Source organism: Symphalangus syndactylus, chromosome 22 (genome assembly GCF_028878055.3).
Source record: "Symphalangus syndactylus isolate Jambi chromosome 22, NHGRI_mSymSyn1-v2.1_pri, whole genome shotgun sequence".
NCBI lineage: Eukaryota > Metazoa > Chordata > Mammalia > Primates > Hylobatidae > Symphalangus > Symphalangus syndactylus.
The window spans coordinates 9,526,447-9,550,136 of record NC_072444.2 but is presented as its reverse complement, the minus strand read 5'-3'; the positions used below and the strand labels follow the sequence as shown (position 1 = coordinate 9,550,136).

General features: G+C 47.5%; 3 protein-coding genes and 1 long non-coding RNA gene across 6 annotated transcripts in view; 2 read left to right on the top strand and 2 right to left on the bottom strand.

Moving 5' to 3' along the window:
- Positions 1 to 2,213: 2,213 nt before the first annotated feature.
- ATP5IF1 (ATP synthase inhibitory factor subunit 1) lies at positions 2,214 to 4,445 on the top strand. Of its 2 annotated transcripts, none has more exons than XM_055261399.2 (3): positions 2,214 to 2,611; positions 2,702 to 2,793; positions 4,106 to 4,445. In XM_055261399.2, exons 1-3 carry the CDS (start codon positions 2,525 to 2,527, stop codon positions 4,140 to 4,142), a joined length of 216 nt encoding a protein of 71 aa, XP_055117374.1. In that variant the 5' UTR covers positions 2,214 to 2,524; the 3' UTR covers positions 4,143 to 4,445. The 2 variants fall into 2 exon arrangements, with proteins under 2 accessions (XP_055117374.1, XP_055117373.1); XM_055261398.2 differs by having other exon boundaries at positions 2,400 to 2,611; positions 4,182 to 4,445.
- Positions 4,446 to 5,853: 1,408 nt separating this feature from the next.
- On the bottom strand, positions 5,854 to 8,487 carry LOC129472044 (ribosomal protein eL22-like). Its single transcript, XM_063631537.1, has one exon. The coding sequence runs from the start codon at positions 8,441 to 8,443 to the stop codon at positions 8,078 to 8,080; it is 366 nt and encodes a 121-aa protein (XP_063487607.1). The 5' UTR covers positions 8,444 to 8,487; the 3' UTR covers positions 5,854 to 8,077.
- On the bottom strand, positions 5,854 to 23,285 carry LOC134735615 (uncharacterized). Its single transcript, XR_010118890.1, has 3 exons — positions 23,144 to 23,285; positions 11,620 to 11,799; positions 5,854 to 6,357 (listed from the first exon to the last, which is right to left on the bottom strand). It is a non-coding gene; the product is annotated as an uncharacterized lncRNA (long non-coding RNA).
- The window catches only part of SESN2 (sestrin 2), a 25,198-nt gene continuing 22,708 nt past the window's right edge, over positions 21,201 to 23,690 (top strand). The window contains exon 1 of one of the 2 annotated variants that reach the window (XM_063631498.1): positions 21,201 to 22,908. In XM_063631498.1, the coding sequence (XP_063487568.1) occupies positions 22,819 to 22,908 (90 nt within the window). In that variant the 5' untranslated portion in view covers positions 21,201 to 22,818. The remainder of the gene's footprint in view (positions 22,909 to 23,690) is intronic. The other variant, XM_055261340.2, reaches the window with a different exon arrangement.

Here is a 23,690-nt window from a genome sequence, read left to right as displayed (position 1 = left end):
CCTGCCTTAGCCTCCCGAGTAGCTGAGATTACACACAAACACCACCATGCCTGGCTAATTTTTATATTTTTAGTAAAGACGGATTTTCACCATGTTGGCCAGGATGGTCTACGATCTCCTGACGTCGTAATCCGCTCGCCTTGGCCTCCCAAAGTGCTGGGATTACAGGCGTGAGCCACCGCGCCTGGCCAAGGAGACCTAGTACCTATTAAGCAGTTACTTCCTATTTGTCCCCTCTCCCCAGTCCCTGAAAACAAGCAATCTGTGTTCTATCTATATGGATTTACCTATTCTGGATATTTCACATAAATGGAGTTAAACAATATGTGAATAGGTATTTCACATAAATTGAATTAAACAAAATACCAGGCAGGGCTGCTATTTTCTTAACTAAAATATGATCAGTAAAGCCAGTTTTACTATTTCATAGAAAACAAAGAAGGTTTTTTTGTTTTGTTTTGTTTTTTGAGACAGAGGCTTGCTCTGTTGCCCAGGCTGGAGTGCAGTGGCATGATCTTGGCTCACTGCAACCGCCACCTCCCAGGTTCAAGCCGATTCTCCTGTCTCAACTTCCTGAGTAGCTGAGATTACAGGCGCATGTCACCACGCCCGGCTGATTTTTGTATTTTTAGTAGAGACGGGGTTAGTCAGGCTGCTCTCGAACTCCTGACCTCATGATCCACCCGCCTCGGCCTCCCAAAGTGCTGGGATTACAGGTGTGAGCCACCACACCCAGCCCCAAAGAAGGTATTTTTATAATCATCAATCAGGTAGATAATCTGGCCCAATTCTCTCATCTAAAAAAGAAGAAACAGAGAAGAGAAAATGAGTTAGAGAAGAGCTATAAATTTCATGAAAGTAAAAACTACTATTGTCTTGTTCACATTCATTAGATGGATGAAGGGAGGTCAAGGTTAAGCTTTCCCTAGACTCTTACTTATCCTTTTTTTTTTTTTTTTTTTTTTTTTTGAGACAGAGTTTCGCTCTTGTTGCCAGGCTGGAGTGCAATGGCGTGATCTCGGCTCACCGCAACCTCAGCCTCCCGGGTTCAAGCATTCTCCTGCCTCAGCCTCCCAAATAGCTGGAATTACAGGCATGTGCCACCACGCCCGCCTAATTTATTTTTTATTTTTATTTATTTATTTATTTTTGAGACAGTTTCTCTCTTGTTGACCAGGCTGGAGTGCAATGGCGTGATCTCAGGTCACTGCAACCCCTGCCTCCCAGGTTCAAGCGATTCTCCTGCCTCAGCCTCCCGAGTAGCTGGGGTTACAGACATGCGCCACCACGCCCGGCTAATTATTCGTATTTTTTTTTTTTTTAGTAGAGATGGGGTTTCTTCATGTTGGTCAGGCTGGTCTCAAACTCCCAACCTAAGGTGATCTGCTCGCCTCGGCCTCCCAAGTGCTGGGATTACAGGTGTGAGCCACCGCGCCCGGCCTGCTCTTTTCTACTGCGTTGCACCACATTGCCAAAATTGCAGTTATTAAGCCCATTCAACAATATGTTGTTAACGAAAAAAAAAACTAAAATATTTTTAAAAGGTTTATTCTGAGACAATATGAGTGACCATAGCTTGGGGAAACAGTCTCAAGAGGTCCTAGGAAACTGTGCCTCAGGTGGTCAAGTTATAATTTGGGTTTTCTTTTTTTTCTTTCTTTTTTTTTTTTTTTTTTTTTGAGTCGGAGTCTCGGTTTGTCACCAGGCTGGAGTGCAGTGGCGCAATCTCGGCTCACTGCGACCTCCGCCTCCCGGGTTCAAGCCGATTCTCCTGTCTCAGCCTCCTGAGTAGCTGCGATTACAGGCGTGTGCCACCACACCCGGCAGATTTTTGTATTTTTAGTAGAGACGGGGGTTTCCCCATGTTGGCCAGGCTGGTCTCGAACTCTGGACCTCAGGTGATCCCCCCACCTCGGCCTCCCAAAGTGTTGGGATTACAGGCGTGAGCCACCGCGCTCAGCCAGAACACTGACACTTCTCATAACAAATGAACGCGATTTATGTATATCTAAGCCGAGGCACATTGGACGTCGGTATCCTGGACATCGGTATCCTGGACATCAGCATCCTGGACACCAGCATCCTGGACACAGCTCCCAAAACCCAAATTCCCCCATTTTATTGATGCTAGCAGGCCAGGGAAGGGAAAACTTCCTTTGGGCTCTGAATAATAACGACTTTAGGATTGAAATCGTGGGCTGCAGGTGGACGCCACGCCTCATTCTGGTGGGTCCAAGAGCCAAAATTTCGGTTTCTGGCCAGCTCTCTAAACTCCTCCATCATTCCTCTTTCCAGTCCTTTGGCCCTAAGCCCTTGCTAGCGGTTGGCTAAGAATAGACGCGTCTCTTGCTCGGGATTCGCTGTGAGCTCTGGGAAGCCCGCCTCCGCTCTCCCGTGATTCGCTGCTCCTGTGTTCATCCGCCCCTCCGTCAACCAGATTGGGTGCTTGGCCGTCCCCGCCATTAGCGCGTAACAAGCGACTGCTTGCTGCGGCAGAGACGCCAGAGGTGCAGCTCCAGCAGCAATGGCAGTAACGGCGTTGGCGGCGCGGACGTGGCTTGGCGTGTGGGGCGTGAGGACCATGCAAGCCCGAGGCTTCGGCTCGGATCAGGTACGCTGCGGCAGTGTCCGCTGCTCCAGCCCCGAGGGCGGATCCCATCTTTGCTTCCGTACCTTTACCAGTGTCCCTGTCTCTCTGCAGTCCGAGAATGTCGACCGGGGCGCGGGCTCCATCCGGGAAGCTGGTGGGGCCTTCGGAAAGAGAGAGCAGGCTGAAGAGGAACGATATTTCCGGTGAGTCTCACCGGGTCCCAAGTCCAGCCCTAGATCTCGCAGGGCCTGCCAGTCCTTAAACTGCCAATCGCCCCACCCGTTCCTACCTTGTGCCTTGGGCGCCCCATCCCCCAACAGAACTCCGGGGCCCCAATCCGGTATACCCTAACCCTTGATGTCCCGACCGTTGCCACCTATAGGGCACTCCCAGTTCCCTGCCCAACAGTTGCAGGCCCCCACACCATTTCCACCGGCGGGTCTCCAAAACAACCCACGGCTCAACTCCTCCTTTATCATTACCATCTCCCGCGTGGAGTTCTCCTCAGGTCGTGCGAAACACCCCCAGATTCTTCGCACAATGTCTACATCCGACCGTCCAACGTTTGCCTCCCAGCCTGACTCCCTCGGCCCTCACCCACCTGTCACCCCCTCTGCGCTCTCCTTCCTCCCCAGCACGCCTTAGCTTTGCAAGCCTGCATGCATTCAGGTTTCTCAGGTGTTTCTAGACCCCCCGACTCCGCAAGAGTGAGGATGATGGGAGTTGGTCATGGGAGCTACTTATGGTTGGACACCATCTTCTAAAGGCTTTTGCCCTGCTCAGCCCAGCCTAGACCTGTAGATTTCCCTCTCCTGCTTAGGAGTATGGAGTGGGCTGGGCCTCCCTTTGCCAGCCCTGAGTTATCTTTAACTGACTTCTGTCCACTCTGGAGAGCAGTGAGGAATTAATCTTGCTTTTGCTTGTCCTTTGGCCTTTCACTTCTGCCTTCTGTTGAGAATTATCACGATGACACCTGCCATACCGTATAGAGAGCCAAGTTACAGCCGTTAGAGACTATCTAATTGAGCCCCTACATTTTGTAGTTAAGGAAAACTAAAACAGGCCTAAATGTGGCCAAACCAGCATTCTAATCCAGTCCCTTCTTGGAACCTAAATTGAACTGCCAAGTACTGCACATGCAAGAGACCCTTTATTGGCCTTACAGTGGGCCATTCATTTCTATAGGCAAAGAAAGCTCTAGACAGATTGGAATAGGAAATGGATATTTGCCTTTTAACCGCACCCCTTTGTCTGTCTTCCTCATTTTGTTCCTTTTCTTTTCCCTAAAGGGGAGTCGAGTTCCCTGGGTTGTTCCCCTCATAAGGTATTAGGGACTTGTGTCACATCTCTCTGGAGTTTTCTGTTTTAAAGAGGAATCTGAAAGCAATAAGCTCTTTGATCTTCTTAAGATGGCTACACCTCAATTTAAGATGGGTTATTCTTTCACTAGTTGAGGAGTAGAAGAGGATGACCAGCCAGACTCCCATGGAATTGGGACTCCTATTCTTTGCTTAGACATTACAGGTTATGCTTAGAGATCTCTTTGGGGTGAAGGATTGAAATTAAACCCTGAGCCACCGTGTCCTTGTAGAGCACAGAGTAGAGAACAACTGGCAGCTTTGAAAAAACATCATGAAGAAGAAATCGTTCATCATAAGAAGGAGATTGAGCGTCTGCAGAAAGAAATTGAGCGGCATAAGCAGAAGATCAAAATGCTAAAACATGATGATTAAGTGCACACAGTTCCCCATAGAATGGCACATGTCATTGCCCTCTTCTGTGTAGACATGGTTCTGGTTTAATTAATATTTGTCTGTGTGCTACTAACAGATTATAATAAATTGTCATCAGTGAACTGTGTTTGATGCCTTCTTCTATCTGGAAGAGATAGACACTAATGGACCGTTGAAATGGATTAGAGGCGTCCCTGCATCTAGGAGCACACAGACAATGCACAGTGTGATAAGTGCTATGAAACAACATGAGTTGGGGGGATAGGTGTGACACAGACAAAGTACCCCTCCCAGTCTAATTAGACGTGTTCAGAGAAAGCTTCTTGAAGGATAAATCCCAATCTGAAGCATAAAGATCAGGAGGATCTTGGAGATCCGAAGGAGTCAATGCTTCAAAAGATACAATTGGGCCGGGCGCGGTGGCTCATGCCTGTAATCCCAGCACTTTGGAAGGCCAAGGTGGGTGAATCACCTGAGGTCAGGAGTTCAAGACCAGCCTGGCCAACATAGTAAAACCCCATTTCTACTAAAAATACAAAAATTAGCCAGGTGTGGTGGCACACACCTGTAGTCCCAGCTACTCAGGAGGCTGAGGCAGGAAAATCACTTGAACCTGGGAGGTGTAGGTTGCAGTGAGCCAAGACCGTGCCACTGCACTCCAGTCTGGGTGACAGAATGAGACTCAGTCTCAAAAAAAAAAAAAAAAAAGATACAATTGAAAGTACCATCAGTTAAAACAGCATTTTGCATTTTTAAAATGGTTTAGAGGACACTTAATATGAGCTAGTCATCCTTGTTCTAATTTTGTAGATTGAGAGAACTGGAATTAGAAATCATGTGATTTATAGTCACTCAGCACCTTGGCAATGAGACTTGTGTCCAGGTTTTTTACTACTAAACCAAGTCTGTTATTAGCAGAAAATCAGAATTATTTGTTAGGTTATATTTTGCTTTGCCAAGTATTTTGTTTCAAATTAGACTTGAGGGCCTAGTATAACTAAATTATTATATAAACTAGTTGTGTAACTTCTCTAGGCAAAAAAATTTGAGGTGACGTTTGGGCCATTAGTAAAACATTTTCAGTTCACCAGTTCAGTAGGGTATTTGCCCAGGATTGTAATGAGTTATTTGTCCTAAGACCCTATCTATCTCACAAGGGCCTCTAGGGCCATTGAGTGATAAAAGCTTGGAGAAGTCTCATTGACCTTGTCCATACAGACAAAACACTAGATGGTTTGACTTGCCCATGAAACTGAACACAGCCAGGTGTGGTGGTGTGTGCCTATAGTTAGCTACTTGGCAGTCTAAGGCAAGACGATTGCTTGAGCCCAGGAGTTCCAGACATGACTAGGCAGCATTTTGACTCCATCTCTTTTAAAAAAAAAAAAAAACAAAAAAACTCTACACTTTGAATTATAATGATTATAATGTTGCTGAATCTCAGCACTGAGGGCTTAGTAGTGCCTATAAATCTGGCAAGTGGCCAGCAACAAAATAACCTGAAAAGATGAAGTTCAAGAAACAATCATACTAAGTCAAATGCCTTTTATTTTAACGTTAACAGTACACTTGAAAAGTTTAAAAATTGGAAACAAGTATTAGCAAACATCTTTCATTTTGCATATTTGTAACCAAAAAAACAAGGTATACAAAATCCCCTAAATTTGTGCACGATAGTGTTTTTTTGACTTATAATCAACAATTGCCTTACTAAGAGTGATGTTCCTGAATTGTTTCCTCAGTAAAGGTGTACCATAGGCTGGGCGTGATGGCTCACGCCTGTAATCCCAGCACTTTGAGAGGCCGAGGTAGGTGGGTCACAAGGTCAGGAGTTTGAGACCAGCCTGGCCAATATGGTAAAACCCCATCTCTACTAAAAATCCAAAAATTAGCTGAGCATGGTGGCGGGCGCCTGTAGTCCCAGCTACTCGGGAGGCTGAAGCAGAAGAATCGCTTGAACCCGGGAGGCAGAGGTTGCAGTGAGCCAAGATCGCGCCACTGCACTCCAGTCTGGGCGACAGAGCGAGACTCCATCTAAAAAAGAGAAGAAATGTAAATTCTCAGGCCCCACCACAAACCTGCTGAAACTGGGGGTTTGACTCAGCAATCCTTTAACAAGACCTCCAGTTGATTCTGTTATGTATGCACCAAAGTTTGACGATCATTGTAGCACAGGTAGTTTCTCATGGAATCTGCTGGCATTTTTGGGTAAACACTCTTATAAAGACAGATTATTAGGTATAATAAAAGTAACTATATATGTTTAATATAATTCATAATATGAATGTGACTTTAGAATTTAGAAATAAATGGTTCTTGTATGGAACTTGTTAACATTTGAGAACATAGCATTCCACAGAATACAAGTTGGGAAATACTTCACTTGTACAATACATTTATTGCCTTAGTCAAAATTGTTTTTGTCCTCTGCCTCCCACTGCTTCACTTGACTAGCCTAAAAAAATAAAAAATAAAATCCTTTTTGTTTACATGTAACAGAAACCAGCACTGGCTGTCTAAAGGGGAAGAAAAAGAGTAATTTACTGGAAGAAATAGGGGCTATTGTCTCACAGAATCTCAAGAAGATTTCAGCAAACAAGACTCAGGAAAAAAAGGGACCGCAGTAGCCGGAGGAGTTCTGTGAACTACAGGAGCAGATCTGTCTAAACAACTTCCAAACCCTCTGTGTCAGAATGGTGCTGGCTGGGCTGGGCGCGGTGGCTCCCCACTGTAATCCCAGCACTTTGGGAGGCCGAGGCAGGCGGATCACGAGGTCAAGAGATTGAGACCATCCTGGCTAGCATGGTGAAACCCCGTCTCTACTAAAAATACAAAAATTAGCCAGGCATGGTGGCACGCGCCTGTAGTCCCAGCTACTCGGGAGGCTGAGGCAGTAGAATCGCTTGAACCCGGGAGGTGGAGGTTGCAGTGAGCCAAGATTGTGCCACTGCACTCCAGCCTGGGCAACAGAGCGAGACTCTGTCTCAAAAAAAAAAAAAAAAGAAAAGAAAAAAAAAGAAAACAGAAATAGGCCAAAAGCTAGTCCTCTTGCACCAGTCAAGTTGTGAATACAAAGAAAAAGTTCTTGAAGGACGTTAAAAATGCTACTCCAGTGAACATACAAATGGTAAGAAAGCAAAACAACCTTATTGCTGATACGGAGAAAGTTTGAGTTATCTGGATAGATGATCAAGCCAGCCACAACATTCCCTTAAGGCAAAACCTAATATGGAGAAAAGCCGTAAATCTCTTCAATTCTAAGAAGGTGAGGAGGCTGCACAAGAAAAGTCTGAAGCTGGCCAGGTTCAGTGGCTCACACCTGTAATGCCAATACTTCCAGGAGACAGAGGCGGGAGGATCCCTTGAGTTCAGGACTTCAGTCATCATGCCACTGCACTCCAGCCTTTATTAGAGTAGGATTTTTAATGCTACACAAATGATAAGAAAGCAAAACAGCCTTATTGCTGATAGAAAGAAAGTTTGCGTGATCTCAAACTTTGATAAAAGGTCAAACCATCCACAATATTCCCTTAAGCCAAAACCTAATCCTGAACTCAACGGAAACACCTGCCTCAGTCTCCCAACGTGTTGGGATGACAGGTGTGAGCCACCACGCCCAGCTCAAAATTTTCTTTTTCTTCAAGAGTATAATATTTTTTATTCACTGATAAACTAAAAGCCAATTTCTTGGTATATCTCATGTATACTTCATTTATTTTATTAATAAGCAAAGCCCTGTAAGGGGAGTCTTTGCCTAGTCCTCCAACTCTGATTCATCTTCATCTTGACAATTCTGGAAGTAACGAAGTTCGTAGGTCTCCTTGTCAGATGCAACCACTCGAAGCCAATCATGAAGATTGTTCTTAAGGTATTTCTTGGTAAGGTATTTCAAATACCTTTTAGAGAACTGTTTCTCAGAAACAAGTGTGATTTTATTCTTGAAGCGTTCAACGTGAACAACATTCCCGAGATGTCCAGTTTTGCCATTGACTTTAACCTTCTCCCATAGAAATTGCTCAAAATTTCCAGAATCAAAAATTCCATCTTCTACTGGATGAGTAAGGTCCAAATTAAACTTCCAGGTTGACCTCTTGGGCTTCTTGTCTTTCTGCGGCGCCATCTTGCTAGTCGCGCCAGCTCAAAATTTTTAAATTTTTTTTTCTTTTTTTTGAGACGGAGTTTCACTCTTGTTGCCCAAGCTGGAGTGCAATGGCACGATCTCGGCTCACCGCAGCCTCGCCTTCCGTGTTCAAGTGATTATCCTGCCTCAGCCTCCCAAGTAGCTGGGATTACAGGCATGCGCCAACACGCCCAGCCAATTTTGTATTTTTAGTAGAGATGGGGTTTCTTCATATTGGTCAGGCTGTTCTTGAACTCCCGACCTCAAGTGATCCGCCCGCCTTGTCCTCCCAAAGTGCTAGGATTACAGGCGTGAGCCACCGTGCCCAGCCTAAAAAAAAATTTTTTTTAAGTAGCTGGATATGATGGCATTCATATGTAGTTCCAGTTACTCCAGAGGCTGAGGCAGGAGTTATCACCTGAGCCCAGAAGTTTGAGGTTACAGTGAACTATGATTGCACAACTGCACACCAGCCTGGGCAACAAAGCAAGAACCTATCTAAAATAAGAAAAGAACAACAAAGTGATCAGTATAGCTGGAGCAGAGTGAGCAAGGGGGAAAGACATACGAAATAAGGGGCAAGAGCTGTATGTGAAGTTGCACACCCGGTAGCAGCAAAATTTCTACTTCTGGACATTCCATTCCATTTGGTTTGATCCAATTGGCTGACTTTGGCCTGGTCTTATCAAGAAAAATAAATGCCTCAAGTTAATGAGTGAAGAAGCAAATGTGTTTGTTAGTTAAAAAAGGCTAGATAATGAGATAAGAAATGCTAGTTGTAAGTCTCATTCTGCCTGCCTTACACTTTTACCTTGAGGAAGTGTGTGTGTGAGCAAGGATGAGCAAGAGTGGAAGAAAGCAAAGATGAAAGGCGGAAAGCACAAGACTATGAAGGAGCTTTTTTTTTTTCCTTTCTTTTTTTGAGACAGAGTCTCGCCCTGTCACCCACGCTGGAGTGCAGTGGCACAATCTCAGCTCACTTCCACCTCCGCCTCCCGGATTCAAGCAATTCTCCTGCCTCAGCTTCCTGAATAGCTGGGCCTACAGGCATCTGCTACCACCCAGCTAATTTTTTTGTATTTTTAGTAGAGACGGGGTTTCATCATGTTGGCCAGGCTGGTCTCGAACCTGGAGCTCAAGTGGTCCACCCATCTCGGCCTCCCAAAGTGGTGGGATTACAAGTGTGAGCCACCGCACCTAGCCAATCATGGAGCTTTGAATACCATGTTAAGGAATCTTGACCCTGTCCAAGAGTTTTGAACTCAAATTGCTACAGGGGCCAGGCAGGTAATGTAAATGATCAAGTCTTCCATTTGTGACTGTTATGGGAAGTGAGAAACCAAGTCTGCTTTGTGGGACCCTCGAATGCAGTCTCAGTGTTACCAGATCTTCCTGTTTTCCAAGGGAAATCATAAATTGGAGATTTTGAAATCTTAGTAAATTCTTCAAATCCAGAGGACTGAATAATATATATTAAGTAAACCAAATTCTGACCCATCGCATGTCCAAGTACAACCAGGACAATGCAAGACAGAAAGAGTTTTGTGCCCGGAAGTGTCTGGGTCAGAGTATTTTTGGATGTCTTTGCTTATCTGAGCTATTTATATTTGCCTCTCTTGTCACCTGTCTGATCCTGGCAGCCAGATTTTGGCCATTACTCAGCTCTGTTCTCACACACACCACACCACCACCCCCACAAGGATAGCACAGGCCCATCTTAGGCATCAATAATGTTCACAGAAACAAACTTTCAAGAGTTTGGGCCGGGCGTGGTGGCTCACGACTGTAATTCCAGCACTTTGGGACGCCGAGGCAGGCAGATCACAAGGTCAGGAGATGAAGACCATCCTGGCTGATATGGTGAAACCCCGTCACGACTAAAAATACAAAAAAGTAGCCGAGCGTAGTGGCACGTGCTTGTAGTCCCAGCTACTCGAGAGGCTGAGGCAGGAGAATCACTTGAACCTGGGAGGTGGAGGTTGCGGTGAGCCGAGATAGCGCCACTGCACTCCAGCCTGGGCGACAGAGACTCCATCTCAAAAAAAAAAAAAAGTTTTACAATTAGCATTAAGAGTCTTGTTCTTTGGGTTTTTTGTTTTGTTTTGTTTTGTTTTGAGATGGAGTTTTGCTCTTATTGACCAGGCTGGAGTGCAATGGTGCGATCTCGGCTCACCGCAACCTCCGCCTCCCGGGTTCAAGCGATTCTGCTGCCTCAGCCTCCCGAGCAGCTGGGATTACAGACATGCGCCACCACACCCGGCTAATTTTGTATTTTTAGTAGAGATGGGGTTTCTCCATGTTGGTCAGGCTGGTCTCAAACTCCTGACCTCAGGTGATCCGCCCGCCTCAGCCTCCCAAAGTGTGGGGATTACAGGCGTGAGCCACCATGCCCGGCCCAAGAGTCTTAAATAAAGTCTGGCACAGTGGCCTGTAGTCCCAGCTACCCCAGAGGCTGAAGCAGGAGGATCATGTGAGCAGGAGTTTGAGACCAACCTGGGCAACACAGCAAGACTCCCTCTCTTAAAAAAAAAAAAAAAGTCTTAAATTTATTTGTTCATAGCCTTCAACTCATGAATTTTTCTAGGAATTTAATCAGGAATATAATTATTTAAGAGTTTTATCTCATTTTGAAATATGTGAAAAATTGGGAAGAAAACCCTAAATGTTCTCAATAAGGATTAATAAATTATAGCATACATGAATAGTATGCAACCATTAACAAATATATTTAAGGAATATTTAATATTACAAAAATTATCAGGAAATGTGCTAAGTGGATAAAGCAGGCTATATAGCTATACATTATTAATACGGCATATAAACTTATATGCTATAAAAATAACCAACATGTTGGTTTCTCTTGGTAGTGCAGTTGGGATTTGAGGGAGTTCTCCTCCCTTCTCTCTTTAAAAGGATCTCTTTAAAAAACAACAGATGTAATACAACTTAGCACATAGATATTAAATAAGTGTATTATATAAAGAATCTTAAAACTTCTCCCTTCTCCGTCCACCCCAGAGCTAACCAGTGGTAACAGCTGCAAACTACACATCTTTCCAGATCTCTGTTTCCTCTGTGTAACTATGTATACAACTATGAGACTGTTTTATATGTATCATTGCGCAACCTTGGTTTTTGCTTTGTTTTGTTTTAACCTAACAGGAAATCCTGCATACCTTTCCATTTCAGAGCACTTGGAGCTCTACCTTCTGTTTCTTTGCTGTATAAGCCGTTGTGTGAACAAATCTGTTTATTTCTCTAATCAGTCTCCTTTGATAGGCATTTGGGTCACGTCCGGTTTTACGCTTTTACAATCCATCAATGAACAGCAGTAATACGAGCTCAAGACAGAAAGCCTGAAAAACATTGAAAAACAGAGACGAAAAAATAAAAACAGAGGGGGAAATATAATTTCGGGTTATTTCAGTTTCACCTTTATGCTTTTTTACATTCCACATTTTTGCAATAAATATAAATTTGGAAGTAAAAGCATAAAACGAAAACCAAACGATTATTGATTGATTGACTGAGACGGAGTTTCACTCTCGTCGTCCAGGCTGGAGTGCAGTGGCGCGATCTCGGCTCAATGCAACCTCCGCCTCCCGGATTCAAGCGATTCTCCTGCTTCAGCCTCCCGAGTAGCTGGGATTACAGGCGCCCGCCACCACGCCCGGCTGATTTTCAAAAGTATATTTAAAAGAAGAAAAGGAAAAGAGGAAAAAAAAAAAAAAAGAAATTGAAAGCAGATGGGGCAGTTCAGGCTCTTCTCGCGGAGGCGGGGCTAGGCGGAGTCAGGGACGGGCGGCCACAGCCTGCACCAATCAGGACCCGGTTGTTAGGCAGAGCCTGGCGACTTCGAAGACACGCCCCCCCGTCAAAGAGCCACGGGGATTCGTTTCCGTATCCAGGCTGGAAACCGGCCTGGGCCTATCCTGCGCGCTGCTGCGGGCTACTATTGGCTGCCAAGAAACCCCGCCCATCTTCCTGCTCATTGGCCGGTGCGGTTTACGTAAGGGGAGCCTGTTGCTGCGCGGAAAGTCTGTGCTACAGTTTTCGCTAAGGAGTTGTTGACGCTGAAACCGCACTGGGCGTCCTGGGGTCAAAAAAACAATACTAGCCACGGTTTATTAAACTGCAACTAAATGCCAGGCTGTGTGCGCCAAACTTTTAATATTAATAGTTGTAGCCACCTTTCTTGAACACCCACCACTATCAGCCAGTCACTGAGCCAGATCCTTCAAAATAACAGTGAAAATATAGATAATCTACAGTTTATTGAGCACTTCATCTGCATCAAGCCTTGTTAAGGGGTTTCCATGCATGAGCTCTCATTCTCACAATAGAACGGTGGAGGTAAACTATTGACCCATTTAACATTTAACATGCAGACCTGTAGACCCAGCTATTCGGAAGGCAAAGGTGAGAGGACCCAGGGGCTCCAAACTTAAGTGAGCTATGATCGCGCCACTGCACTCCAGCCTGGGCAACAGAACGAGACCTGTCTCAGAAAAACAAAAACGTAATAAAAGAAAAACAAAAACACAGGAAACGGGTTCAGAGAAGTGAAGTGATTTGCTGAGGTTCACAAAGAAAGGGTTGGAACTGGAACCTTCAACTCCGATATCCTGATTCCAAGTGTGGCCTTTTTAGGGAGGGGGTCGGGGTACAGAATTCCGCTGGGGATAGGGAGAGGTAGGACAGGATGGTGGCAGGCCAGAGGCGTTGCTCCAGGGACAAGCCTCAGGGTAGTTCTCTGAAAATAGGATGTATAGAGCCTCTAGGAGTGGGGGGTTGGGGAAAGAAGGCAGACCAGAGGAAAGGGAGAAGTTGTTCTTTCTGAAAATGTGAGGCTTCTCTCCTGGGGCAGCCTATTAAGGTGTAGGTAGCTCTGGACCTCTAGATTCTAGTCTCCACTCTGTGGCCAACTTCCTAGGGGACCCTGGGCAAATTCCTCTCTCTCGACCTGAGGCTTCCTGCCTTGTAAGACAGGTAGTAAGCCAAAACAATGGAAAGTGCATTCGGGCTGTGAAGTATTTTAGGACTCTGGTCCTTGCTGGCAGTAGGGGGAATCTTCAGCAACCACAAGACCTTTACTTAGCTGTTGCCTGGCCTCTTTTCAAGACCTTCAGGCGGTGACATGGACCCTGACAATCCTATAAATTCAAAACGGTTTGGGCCAGCCCTTTCCTACTCCATTCTGACTGAGCTATAGCAGGATCTGGCCTGCAGGGGGCGTTGAGGAACCACTCAGCCGACAAAACTAAACTATCAACTAAGCAATTTGCCCAAAAGCACCCAGGGCGTTAGTTTTTGCATTTTATTTAAGAAGGGTAAACGTTTCCAAAACTGCAGATTTCTGTCCTCAGCATGCAATCGAGGAAGACGAATTATATGCACTGCCAGTTCTCTATGGCGCACCAGTTCTCTCCATAACGGCTCTGGAAGTTTAGAGCTAATTTCTATTTCTTTGTTTTACAGATAGGGAAACAGATTCAAAGAGCTGGAAAAAAAATTCAGTTTGGGTTACTTGGCTAAAAGCTGGCACCCGAATTGCCTGACTCCTGGGAAGTGCTCTGAGGAGATAGTTGGCTTTGTTTCTGGGAGTCTGTGGTTGTACTGCCTGCTAATGCACAACTCCAGAGGACAATTTTGGTTGTGTAGCTTGACAGCTCGGCACCTGTCAGCAGGAAGGACCTCCCTCCCCACCTAGCACAATGCCTGCTTCATGAGTAATTGAATTAATGTGTGACTAAGCCTTGAAGGATGGGTCTCCTTTGACTTTATCAAACCAATTGGAGTGGAACTTCTTTCCTGAAAGCTCCCCCCTGGGTAGGAATTGTATCTGAGATTAGCGGGTGGGGGAGGAAAACAGTAAGAAGAGCTCAGAAAATGACATCTGGGGTGATACATCACAGCCGCCAGAATGGTCCCAATACAAGGTCATTATAGTAAAGTGATCTCAGAATTTGAGACTAGAAAACTAATTCAGGAAGAATGAATACAGAACAGATGACAATCATATTAGGGTCATAATCTGAAATGGATCTAAGGCTGAAGACATTTCAAAAACATTTCAAATTCAGTCTAGGTAGGTGTATCTTTGGGACTGGAAGGTGATTGAGGAATAAAAATAGCTGGCCAATCAGTGGCCTCAACATAGCTGATGCAAGAGTTGAGAGTATGGCAACAGAAGAAGGAGATCTTTACCCAACAAAAATACAAGGCAGTGGGGAGGGGAGGAATGTGCCCAGCCAGTGGCACCCTGCCATACCCTGCTAGGCTGCTAGCTTCACCACTGGATTTCCCAGAGCCAGGCACAGTGCCTGGTACACACAAGATGGTAAATAAATATTTACTGAATGAAAGAGGGAAGGAAGGAACTGGAGCCCCCACCGGCAGATAGTTGCTGAGTAGAGCAGTTCAATAATTCGTCTTTTCACTTGCTCAGATTCCAGCTGCCTTAGCCACCTTCAGATGATAAATTTGGCTTTCAGTAAAGGCTCTCCTACAAAGAGGAATGCCCTGGCCTCTCAATTACAGGTCGCTTGACAGTTATGTTTCTCACTTCCAATTAATATATCTGCTTTAAGCATCAGTTCCTTTTGCCAGCCGGCTTCTTACATATTCATGTGTTTGTCTCATCAGTGGAGTGGTGGAGTTTCTGCATAGGAGTCATTCCTGCCTGGGTTGGAATCCTTACTCAGCATATTACTAACCTATCTGACCTCGGCCCAGACGTGTTACCTCTTGAGCCTCAGTTTTCTCATCAGTCAAATGGAGACAAAAGAGCCTATTTCACAACGTTGTGGTGAGAGTTACCTGAGACAGTGATGTATCCTGAATTCTTGCTGGAGCTCAGTACCTCTTAATGTCTGTGCTTCTTCCTGGCTTTTCTTTCTTGGAGACCAGGTCACAAAAGATAATATCAAGGCTGGGCGTGGTGGCTCACACCTGTAATCCCAGCACTTTGGGAGGCCGAGATGGGCAGATTGCTTGAGCTCAAGAGTTCAATACCAGCCTGGGCAACGTGGTGAACCGCCCCCCACCCCCCAACTCGTCTCTACAAAAAATACAAAAATTAGCCAGGTGTGGTGGTATGCACCTATAGTCCCAGCTACTTGGGAGGCTGAGGTGGGAGAATCACCTGAGCCTGGGAGGTTGAGGCTGCAGTAAACAGTGATTGTGCCACTGTACTCCAGCCTGGGAGACAGACTAAGACCCTATGTTAAAAAAAAAAAAAAAAGCCGGGCGCGGTGGCTCACGCTTGTAATCCCAGCACTTTGGGAGGCCGAGGCGGGCGGATCACGAGGTCAGGAGATCGAGACCACGGTGAAACCCCGTCTCTACCAAAAATACAAAAAATTAGCCGGGCGTGGTGGCGGGCGCCTGTAGTCCCAGCTACTCGGAGAGGCTGAGGCAGGAGAATGGCGTGAACCCGGGAGGCGGAGCTTGCAGTGAGCCAAGATCGCGCCACCGCACTCCAGCCTGGGTGACAGAGCAAGACTCCGTCTAAAAAAAAAAAAAAAAAAAAAAAAAAAAAGGCCGGGCGCAGTGGCTCACACCTGTAATCCCAGCACTTTAGGAAGTTGAGACTGGGAATTTGAGACCAGCCTGGGTAACATACTGAGACCCCTGTCTCTGCAAAAAATAAAAAGAAATTGGCTGGACAGCATAGTGCACACCTGTAGTCCTAGCTACTTGGGAGGATAGTTTGAGCCCAAGAGTTTGAGGTTACAGTCAGCTATAATCACACCACTGCACTCCAGCCTGGGTGACAGAGTGAGTAGAGGGAGACTGTCTCAAAAAAGAAAAAAAAATTCTAAGAATTTTTTGCTTTTTCTTCTCACAAAGTTACTATGTAAGTGAAGCTTTGGGAGTGATTTACTGACTGCCTTAAAGATTCTAAGGAGTTATTCAACAGAGGAGAGTAACTCATACACGTTCATTCAAAAATATTCACTAAGGACTCACTACAGGCATATCTTGTTTTTTTGTCTTTTTGTTTTGAGACGGTCTTGCTCTGTCGCCAGGCTGGAGTGCAGTGACGCGATCTTGGCTCACTGCAACCTCGGACTCCCTGGTTCAAGCGATTCTCCTGTCTCAGCCTTCTTAGTAGCTGGGATTACAGGCATACGCCACCACGCCCAGCTGATTTTTTTTTTTGTATTTTTAGTAGAGACGGGGTTCACCATGTTGGCCAGGATGGTCTTGATCTCGACCTCGTGATCCACCCGCCTCGGCCGGCCTCACAAAGTGCTGGGATTACAGGAATGAGCCACCGCGCCTGGCCGGCGTATCTTGTTTTATTGTGCTGCACTTTACTGTGCTTTGTAGATAATGCATTTTTTTTTTTTTTTGAGACAGAGGAAGCTGCAGCAGAAAAGTTTAAACCTAGCATAGTTTGCTTCATGAGGTTGAAAGAAAGAAGCCTTCTCAATAACAGAAAAATGCAAGGCGAAGCAGCACAGGCTGATGGAGAAGCTGCTGCAGTGAGTTATCCAGAAGATCTAGCTAAGATAACTGATGAAGGTGGATACACTAAACAACAGATTTTCCATGTAGACAACAGCCTTCTATTGGAAGAAGATGCCATCTAAGACTTTCATAGCTAAAGAGAAGCCAGGTTGGGAGCAGTGGCTCATGCCTGTAATCCCAGGACTTTGGGAGGCTGAGGCGGGCAGATCACGAGGTCAAGAGATTGAGACCATCCTGGCCAACATAGTGAAACCCCATCTCTACTAAAAATACAAAAAAAATAGCTGAGTGTGTGGCATGTGCCTGTAGTCCCATCTACTTGGGAGGCTGAGGCAGGAGAATCACTTGAACCCGGGAGGTGGAGGTTGCAGTGGGCCGAGATCGTGCCACTGCACTCCAGCCTGGGTGACAGAGTGAGACTCCATCTCAAAAAAAAAAAAAAAAAAGAGAAGCCAATACCTGGTTTCCAAGTTTCAAAGTACAGGCTGACTATCTTGTTAGGGGCTAATGCAGCTGGTGACTGTAAGTTGAAGCCATTGCTCATTGACTATTCTGAAAATCCTAGGGCCTTTAAGAATTATGCTAAATTTACTCTACCTGTGCTCTATAAATGGAATAGGCCAGGAGTGGTGGCTCATGCCTACAATCCCAAGGCGGGTGGATCACTTGAGGTCAGGAGTTCAAGACCAGCCTGGCCAACATGGCAAAACCCCGTCTCTACTAAAAATACAAAAATTAGCCAGGCGTGGTGGTGCGCATCTGTAATCCCGGCTACGTGGGGGGCTGAGGCAGGAGAATCGCTTGAACCTGGGAGGCGGAGGCTACAGTGAGCCAAGATCATGCCATTACACTCCAGCCTGGGCAACAGAGTGAGACTCTGCCTCAAAAAACAAACAAAAAATGTGATCCATAGAAGGAGGCAAAAAAAATCAACATAAACAGGAGTTTGAAAGAAGCTCATTTCACTGTCTTGGATGACTTTGAGGTGGTTCAAGACTTCAGTGTAGGAAGTAACTGTAGGTGTTTTCGAAATAGCAAGAGAACAGCCTGGCCAACATAGTGAAACCCCATCTCTACTAAAAATATAAAAATTAGCCGGGCATGGTGGCGCATCCCTATAATCCCAGCTACTTGGGAGGCTGAGGCAGGAGAATCACTTGTACCTGGGAGGCAGGGGTTGCAGTGAGCCGAGATCTCACCACTGCACTCCAGCCTGGGCGTCAGAGCAAGACTCTGTCTTCAAAAAGAAAAAAAGAAATAACAAGAGAAGTAGAATTAGAAATAAAGCCTGAATATGTGACTGAATTGTTGTAATCTCAGGATAAAACTCGAATGGATGAGGAGTTGCTTCTTCTTTTTATTCTTTTTTTCTTTTTTGTTTTTTTATTTGAGATGGAATTTCACTCTTGTTTCCCAGGCTGGAGTGCAGTGGCGCAATCTTGGCTCACTACAACGTCCACCTCTTGGGTTCAAGCGATTCTCCTGCCTCAGCCTCCAGAGTAGCTGGGATTACAGGTGCTCGCACCACACCTGGCTAATTTTTATATTTGTAGTAGAGATGGGATTTCACCATGTTGGCCAGCCTCCCAAGTAGGTGGGATTATAGGTACATGCCACCACACCCTGCTGATTTTTGTAGTTTTTATGGACACAGGGTTTCTCCATGTTGACCAGGCTGGTCTTGAACTCTTGGGCTCAAGGGATCCTCCCTTTTGGCCTCGCCAGATGCTGGGATTACAGATGTTAGCCACCATGCCTGGACAATTTTACCTTTCTGAGTTCAAGTTTTCTCACTTTGTACACGTGGTCAATAAGAGATTTTATCATCAGTTGGAGGGAAGTGGTGAGATATATACACATGATATCAAGCATACACCAAGTTTGGAGATCAGTGGTAGAAAGAGATAAAAAGAATGTGTTGAAGGTGTTGAGGACTGGGTGAGATTATTTTCAGCTGAGCTTTTTGGAGGAGGTGTCATTTAAAGTCTTGCTTCAGGCCACAAACAGGAATGAAGGCATTGAATGATGGATACTATTTCAATGGGTAGAGATTTGCAAGAAGGGTACTGAAAGAAAGATTTGAAGGCCAAACAAGAAACATGGATGTTGCAGATGATAAGAATGGGAGGATAAATTAAGGCACATCTTGGCAAACCTTGAATGTTAAGATAGGAGTTTGATGTTTTATTTTTTATGTTTGAGACAGGGTTTCTTTTTTTTTTTTTTTTTGAGACGGAGTCTTTCTCTGTCTCCCAGGCTGGAGTGCAGTGGTGCGATCTCGGCTCACTGCAAGCTCCGCCTCCCGGGTTCATGCCATTCTCCTGCCTCAGCCTCCCGAGTAGCTAGGACTGCAGGCGCCTGCCAATACACCTGGCTAACTTTTTGTATTTTTAGTAGAGACGGGATTTTACTGTGTTAGGCAGGATGGTCTCGATCTCCTGACCTCGTGATCCACCCGCCTCGGCCTCCCAAAGTGCTGGGATTACAGGCTTGAGCCACAGCGCCCAGCCTCAGAGACAGGGTTTCGCTCTGACACCCAGATCGTGCAGTGGCACGATCTCAGCTCACTGCAACCTCTGCCTCCCGGGTTCAAGCGATTCTCCTGCCTCAGCATTTCGAGTAGTTGGGACTACAGGCGTGCACCACCACACTTGGCTAATTTTTGTATATTTAGTAGAGATGGGGTTTCACCATGTTGGCCAGGATGATCTTGAACTCCTGACCTCAGGTGATCTGCCTGCCTTGGCCTCCCAAAGTGCTGGGGTTACAGGCGTGAGCCACCGGACCCACCCAAGGAGTTTGATCTTAATTCTGTAGCTGATGAAATACCAGTGAAGCCTTTTGATCTGGACTTTGACATTACATAGTAAAATTTTTTTTTTTTTTTTGAGACAGAGTCTCACTCTGTCACCCAGGCTAGAGTACAGTGGCACGATCTTGGCTCACTGCAAGCTCCGCCTCTAGGGTTTCACGCCATTCTCCTGCCTCAGCCTCCCAAGTAGCTGAGACTACAGGCGCCCGCCACCACGCCCGGCTAATTTTTTGTATTTTTAGTAGAGACGGGGTTTCACCGTGTTAGCCAGGATGGTCTTGATCTCCTGACCTCGTGATCCACCCACCTCGGCCTCCCAAAGTGCTGAGATTACAGGTGTGAGCCACCGTGCCTGTCCACATAGCAAATTTTTTAAATGAAAGCTGAAGCTGACACAGGGTAGTTTAGAAAGGAAGTTAATGGAAAGGAAGATTCCGTGACCAAAGGCATATGATTGACAGGACATTTTGCTAGGTGACATAGGGCAGGAGATGGTTGTCAAGATGTGGACCCTGCCTGCCAGGAGCGGTGGCTCACGCCTGTAATGCCAGCACTTTGGGAGGCTGAGGCGGGCAGAGCACAAGGTCATGAGTTCGAGACCAGCCTGATCAACATGGTGAAACCCCGTCTCTACTAAAAATACAAAAATTTGCTGGGCTTGGTGGCGCTTGCCTGTAATCCCAGCTACTCAGGAGGCTGAGGTAGGAGAATTGCTTGAACCTGGGAGGCAGAGGTTGCAGTGAGCCAAGATCAGGCCACTGCACTCCAGCCTGAGCGACAGAGTGCGACTTTGTCTCAAAAAAAAAAAAAGATGTAGACCCTGCCCTCAAAGAGTTTACAATTAAAAAGATCAGATAAGCCAGACTCAGTAGTGCACACCTGTAACCCCAGTGATTGATCTGGGGGGCTGAGGAGGGAATAGCGCTTGAGGCCAGGAATTTGAAGCTGCAGCGTGCTATGATCATGCCACTGTACTCCAGCCTGGGTGACAGAGCTAGACCCCATCTCTAAAAAACAATACTAATGAAAAGAAAAAAGGGTCAGATAAAACATGTACGTAGAAAATTACAATACAAGGCAGAATGTGGCCGCACATGGTGGCTCATGCCTATAATCCTAGCACTCTGGGAGGCTGAGGTGAGAGAATCGCTTGAGCTCAGGAGTTTGAGACCAGCCTGGGCAACATATTGAGACCCTGTCTCTATTTACTAAAAAAAAGAAAAACAAACAAACAAAAAGCTAGGTAGGATGTGATACACGTTAAAAGAGATCCAGCTCAAGTGCCTTAGGAGCTCAGGGGAGGGTGAGATTAATCTACCTTTCCAAGAATCTGGAGGCAGGAAACCAAGTCGGTTTCATCTTTGGAATTATAAGCCTAGACTTAGAAGTCTCAGAGGGGGACTTGGGGGTCTTATCCACCCTCACCCCTGGCAGGATTCCCTGTCTAGAATAAACAGTAACTTTTTTTTTTTTTTTTTTTTTTTTTTTTTTTTTTTGAGACGGAGTCTTGCTCTGTCCCCCAGGCTGGAGTGCAATGGCGCGATCTCAGCTCACTGCAAGCTCCGCCTCCCGGGTTCACGCCATTCTCCTGCCTCAGCCTCCCAAGTAGCTGGGACTACAGGCGCCCGCCAACACGTCCGGCTAATTTTTTTGTATTTTTAGTAGAGACGGGGTTTCACCGTGTTAGCCAGGATGGTCTCGATCTCCTGACCTCGTGATCCGCCCGCCTTGGCCTCCCAAAGTGCTGGGATTACAGGCTTGAGCCACCGCGCCTGGCCGAACAAACAGTAACTTTAAAATGGAAACAAAAAAAGCAGCTCTGAAGGAAAACTGTGAAGGAAGAGGCTCCGTTTGAAATGAATAGAAAATGAATTCAGCTTGGAGGTGCTGAGGTGTTGGTAGAGGCAACTTTCTGGCAAGAGGCGAGTTGAAGGCCAGGAAGTGGATGAGATCAGGGAGAGTGGAGGGAAGAGGGATAAAAACAGAAACTGGGGAAGCACCCACGTTTCAGGAAGTGGGTGGTGAAAGAGGAGTCAGAGAAGGCCAGAGGGAGAGGTGAGCAAAGATCCAGCAGAACACCTTGCTACAAAGCTTCGAGGAAGGTGGCAGGGGTGGAAGCCAGAACGGGTAACAGAAGGAAGAAAACTTCCAGCAACAGGGATTGAGGTTCCACACGAAGTTACCAATGACATTTCAAGGAATGAAGGCTTTTCCTGAGGCTCCCCAAATAAGGTGAATTCCTTGTGTCTGGCATCTTTGGAGCTTCCCCGAGGCCAGGGGGAGCAGGGTTGTGCCCTCTGACCTCTAAATATCTGGGGTTCAGTTCTATAATTAGCAGCACCGGATAGGACGGGAGCCAAACCTCTCTTAACCCTAGCCAGTCCCTCCAGGAACTGAAAAGATGAAGAATTCATTTAAGAGATTTCACACTCGGCTGTTTGGCCTAGCCCAGTGAAGTCCCTTTTCATCACGCAACCCTAATGACTCTTCGGGCTGTCACTGCCGTCTGGTATTGCCAGCGATCTGACTAAACCGTCTTGCAAAAGTTTGCAGCATTCAGCCGAGGCGGACTACAACTCCCAGAATTCCGGGTGCTCCCCGGTGCTGATTGGCGGAGCCAGTGACTCCAGGGGGCGGAGTTTCCCCCGCCTCCCCGGGGGAATAGGCCTCTGATTGGCTGGACCGCCGGGCTTTTGTGTCCCCGCCCTCCCCCGGGGACCGCAGCGGGCTGAACTGCTGGTGTCAGAGCCCGGCGAGCGCTGGCAGTTCCGCGGCGGGGATGCCGAGGGGCGCTGGGTCCGCGAGCAGCCCTGGCCCCTGCGGACTTCCGAGGCCGTGAAAACCCCTGCGCTGCGGCCCTTCCCAGGCCCCCGAGGCCGTTCGCCGTTCCCGAAGCCCGACTGGGGGAAGAGTCCAGCACCAAAGCGGCCGTTCTCGGATTCCGGAGCGTTCTGGAGCCCCGAGAGACGCCCCGAGGTTCTAGAAGCTCCCCGGCGGCGCCCAGTCCCGGCTTCCTTCGGGCGTCCGTCCGAAAGCCGCTCGGGTGCAAGGGTCGTCGGCAAGCCGCGACCGGGTCCTGGCGCGCACCATGATCGTGGCGGACTCCGAGTGCCGCGCAGAGCTCAAGGACTACCTGCGGTTCGCCCCGGGCGGCGTCGGCGACTCGGGCCCCGGAGAGGTAAGCTGCGGCCGCGCGACGCCCCTCTTCCCTGGAACCCCGAGCCGCGTCTAAGCCTCAGGCTGTCCGGAGCTGAGTCGGTGTGTCCTGGGCTCGGGGAGGGAGAGCCGAGCGCGTAACCCGGGACCCGGGTTGCATCAACTGGCAGCCACGGCCCTCGGCACCCCTCCCCCTCCCTCCCTCCCTCCCTCCCTCTCTCCCTCCCTGTCTCCCTCTCTCTCCCCCTCTCCCTCACCCTCCCGGGGCCGCGGATCCTTCCTCGGCTCCCTCGGACTCCTGGCCAATGAGGGAGAAGCCTTCTGGAGGTTCTCCGAGCTTGGGGCTCCTGAGCGCCTTCAAGTCCAGGCACATCCCGGCCGGAGCGGCCCGACCACTCCTCCTCCCCGCCCCCTTCCGCCGAGTCCCTTCCTCTTCGCGGGGTCAGGACTCTTCCTGGGGTGCTTCCCGGCTCCTGTCCCCCAGCGCGGGGCGTAGGCAGCTGGGAATGGCCAGTGAAAGTCGACCTCATCCCATGTCCCCCGCACTCCTGCTTCGGAGGGAGAGCGCAGGGGCTCTGGGGGCTCGGCGGGCCGCCCAAGCTGGGGGGAGAGCGGACAACCCCGGTCGCGGCTTCCGACGCCAAGCGCGGGTTAGGCTGCGCCCTGCTAAGTAAGTGGTCTGAGGGCCCAGAAGTTTGTCTTCCAGAAATTCCTCCCCCACCCTCCTTTCGCGCCGCTCCCCCCACCCCCCCGCATTCGCATCCCGGCATAGCCCGCAGGGGCTTTGCAGGGAGACCCGGAATT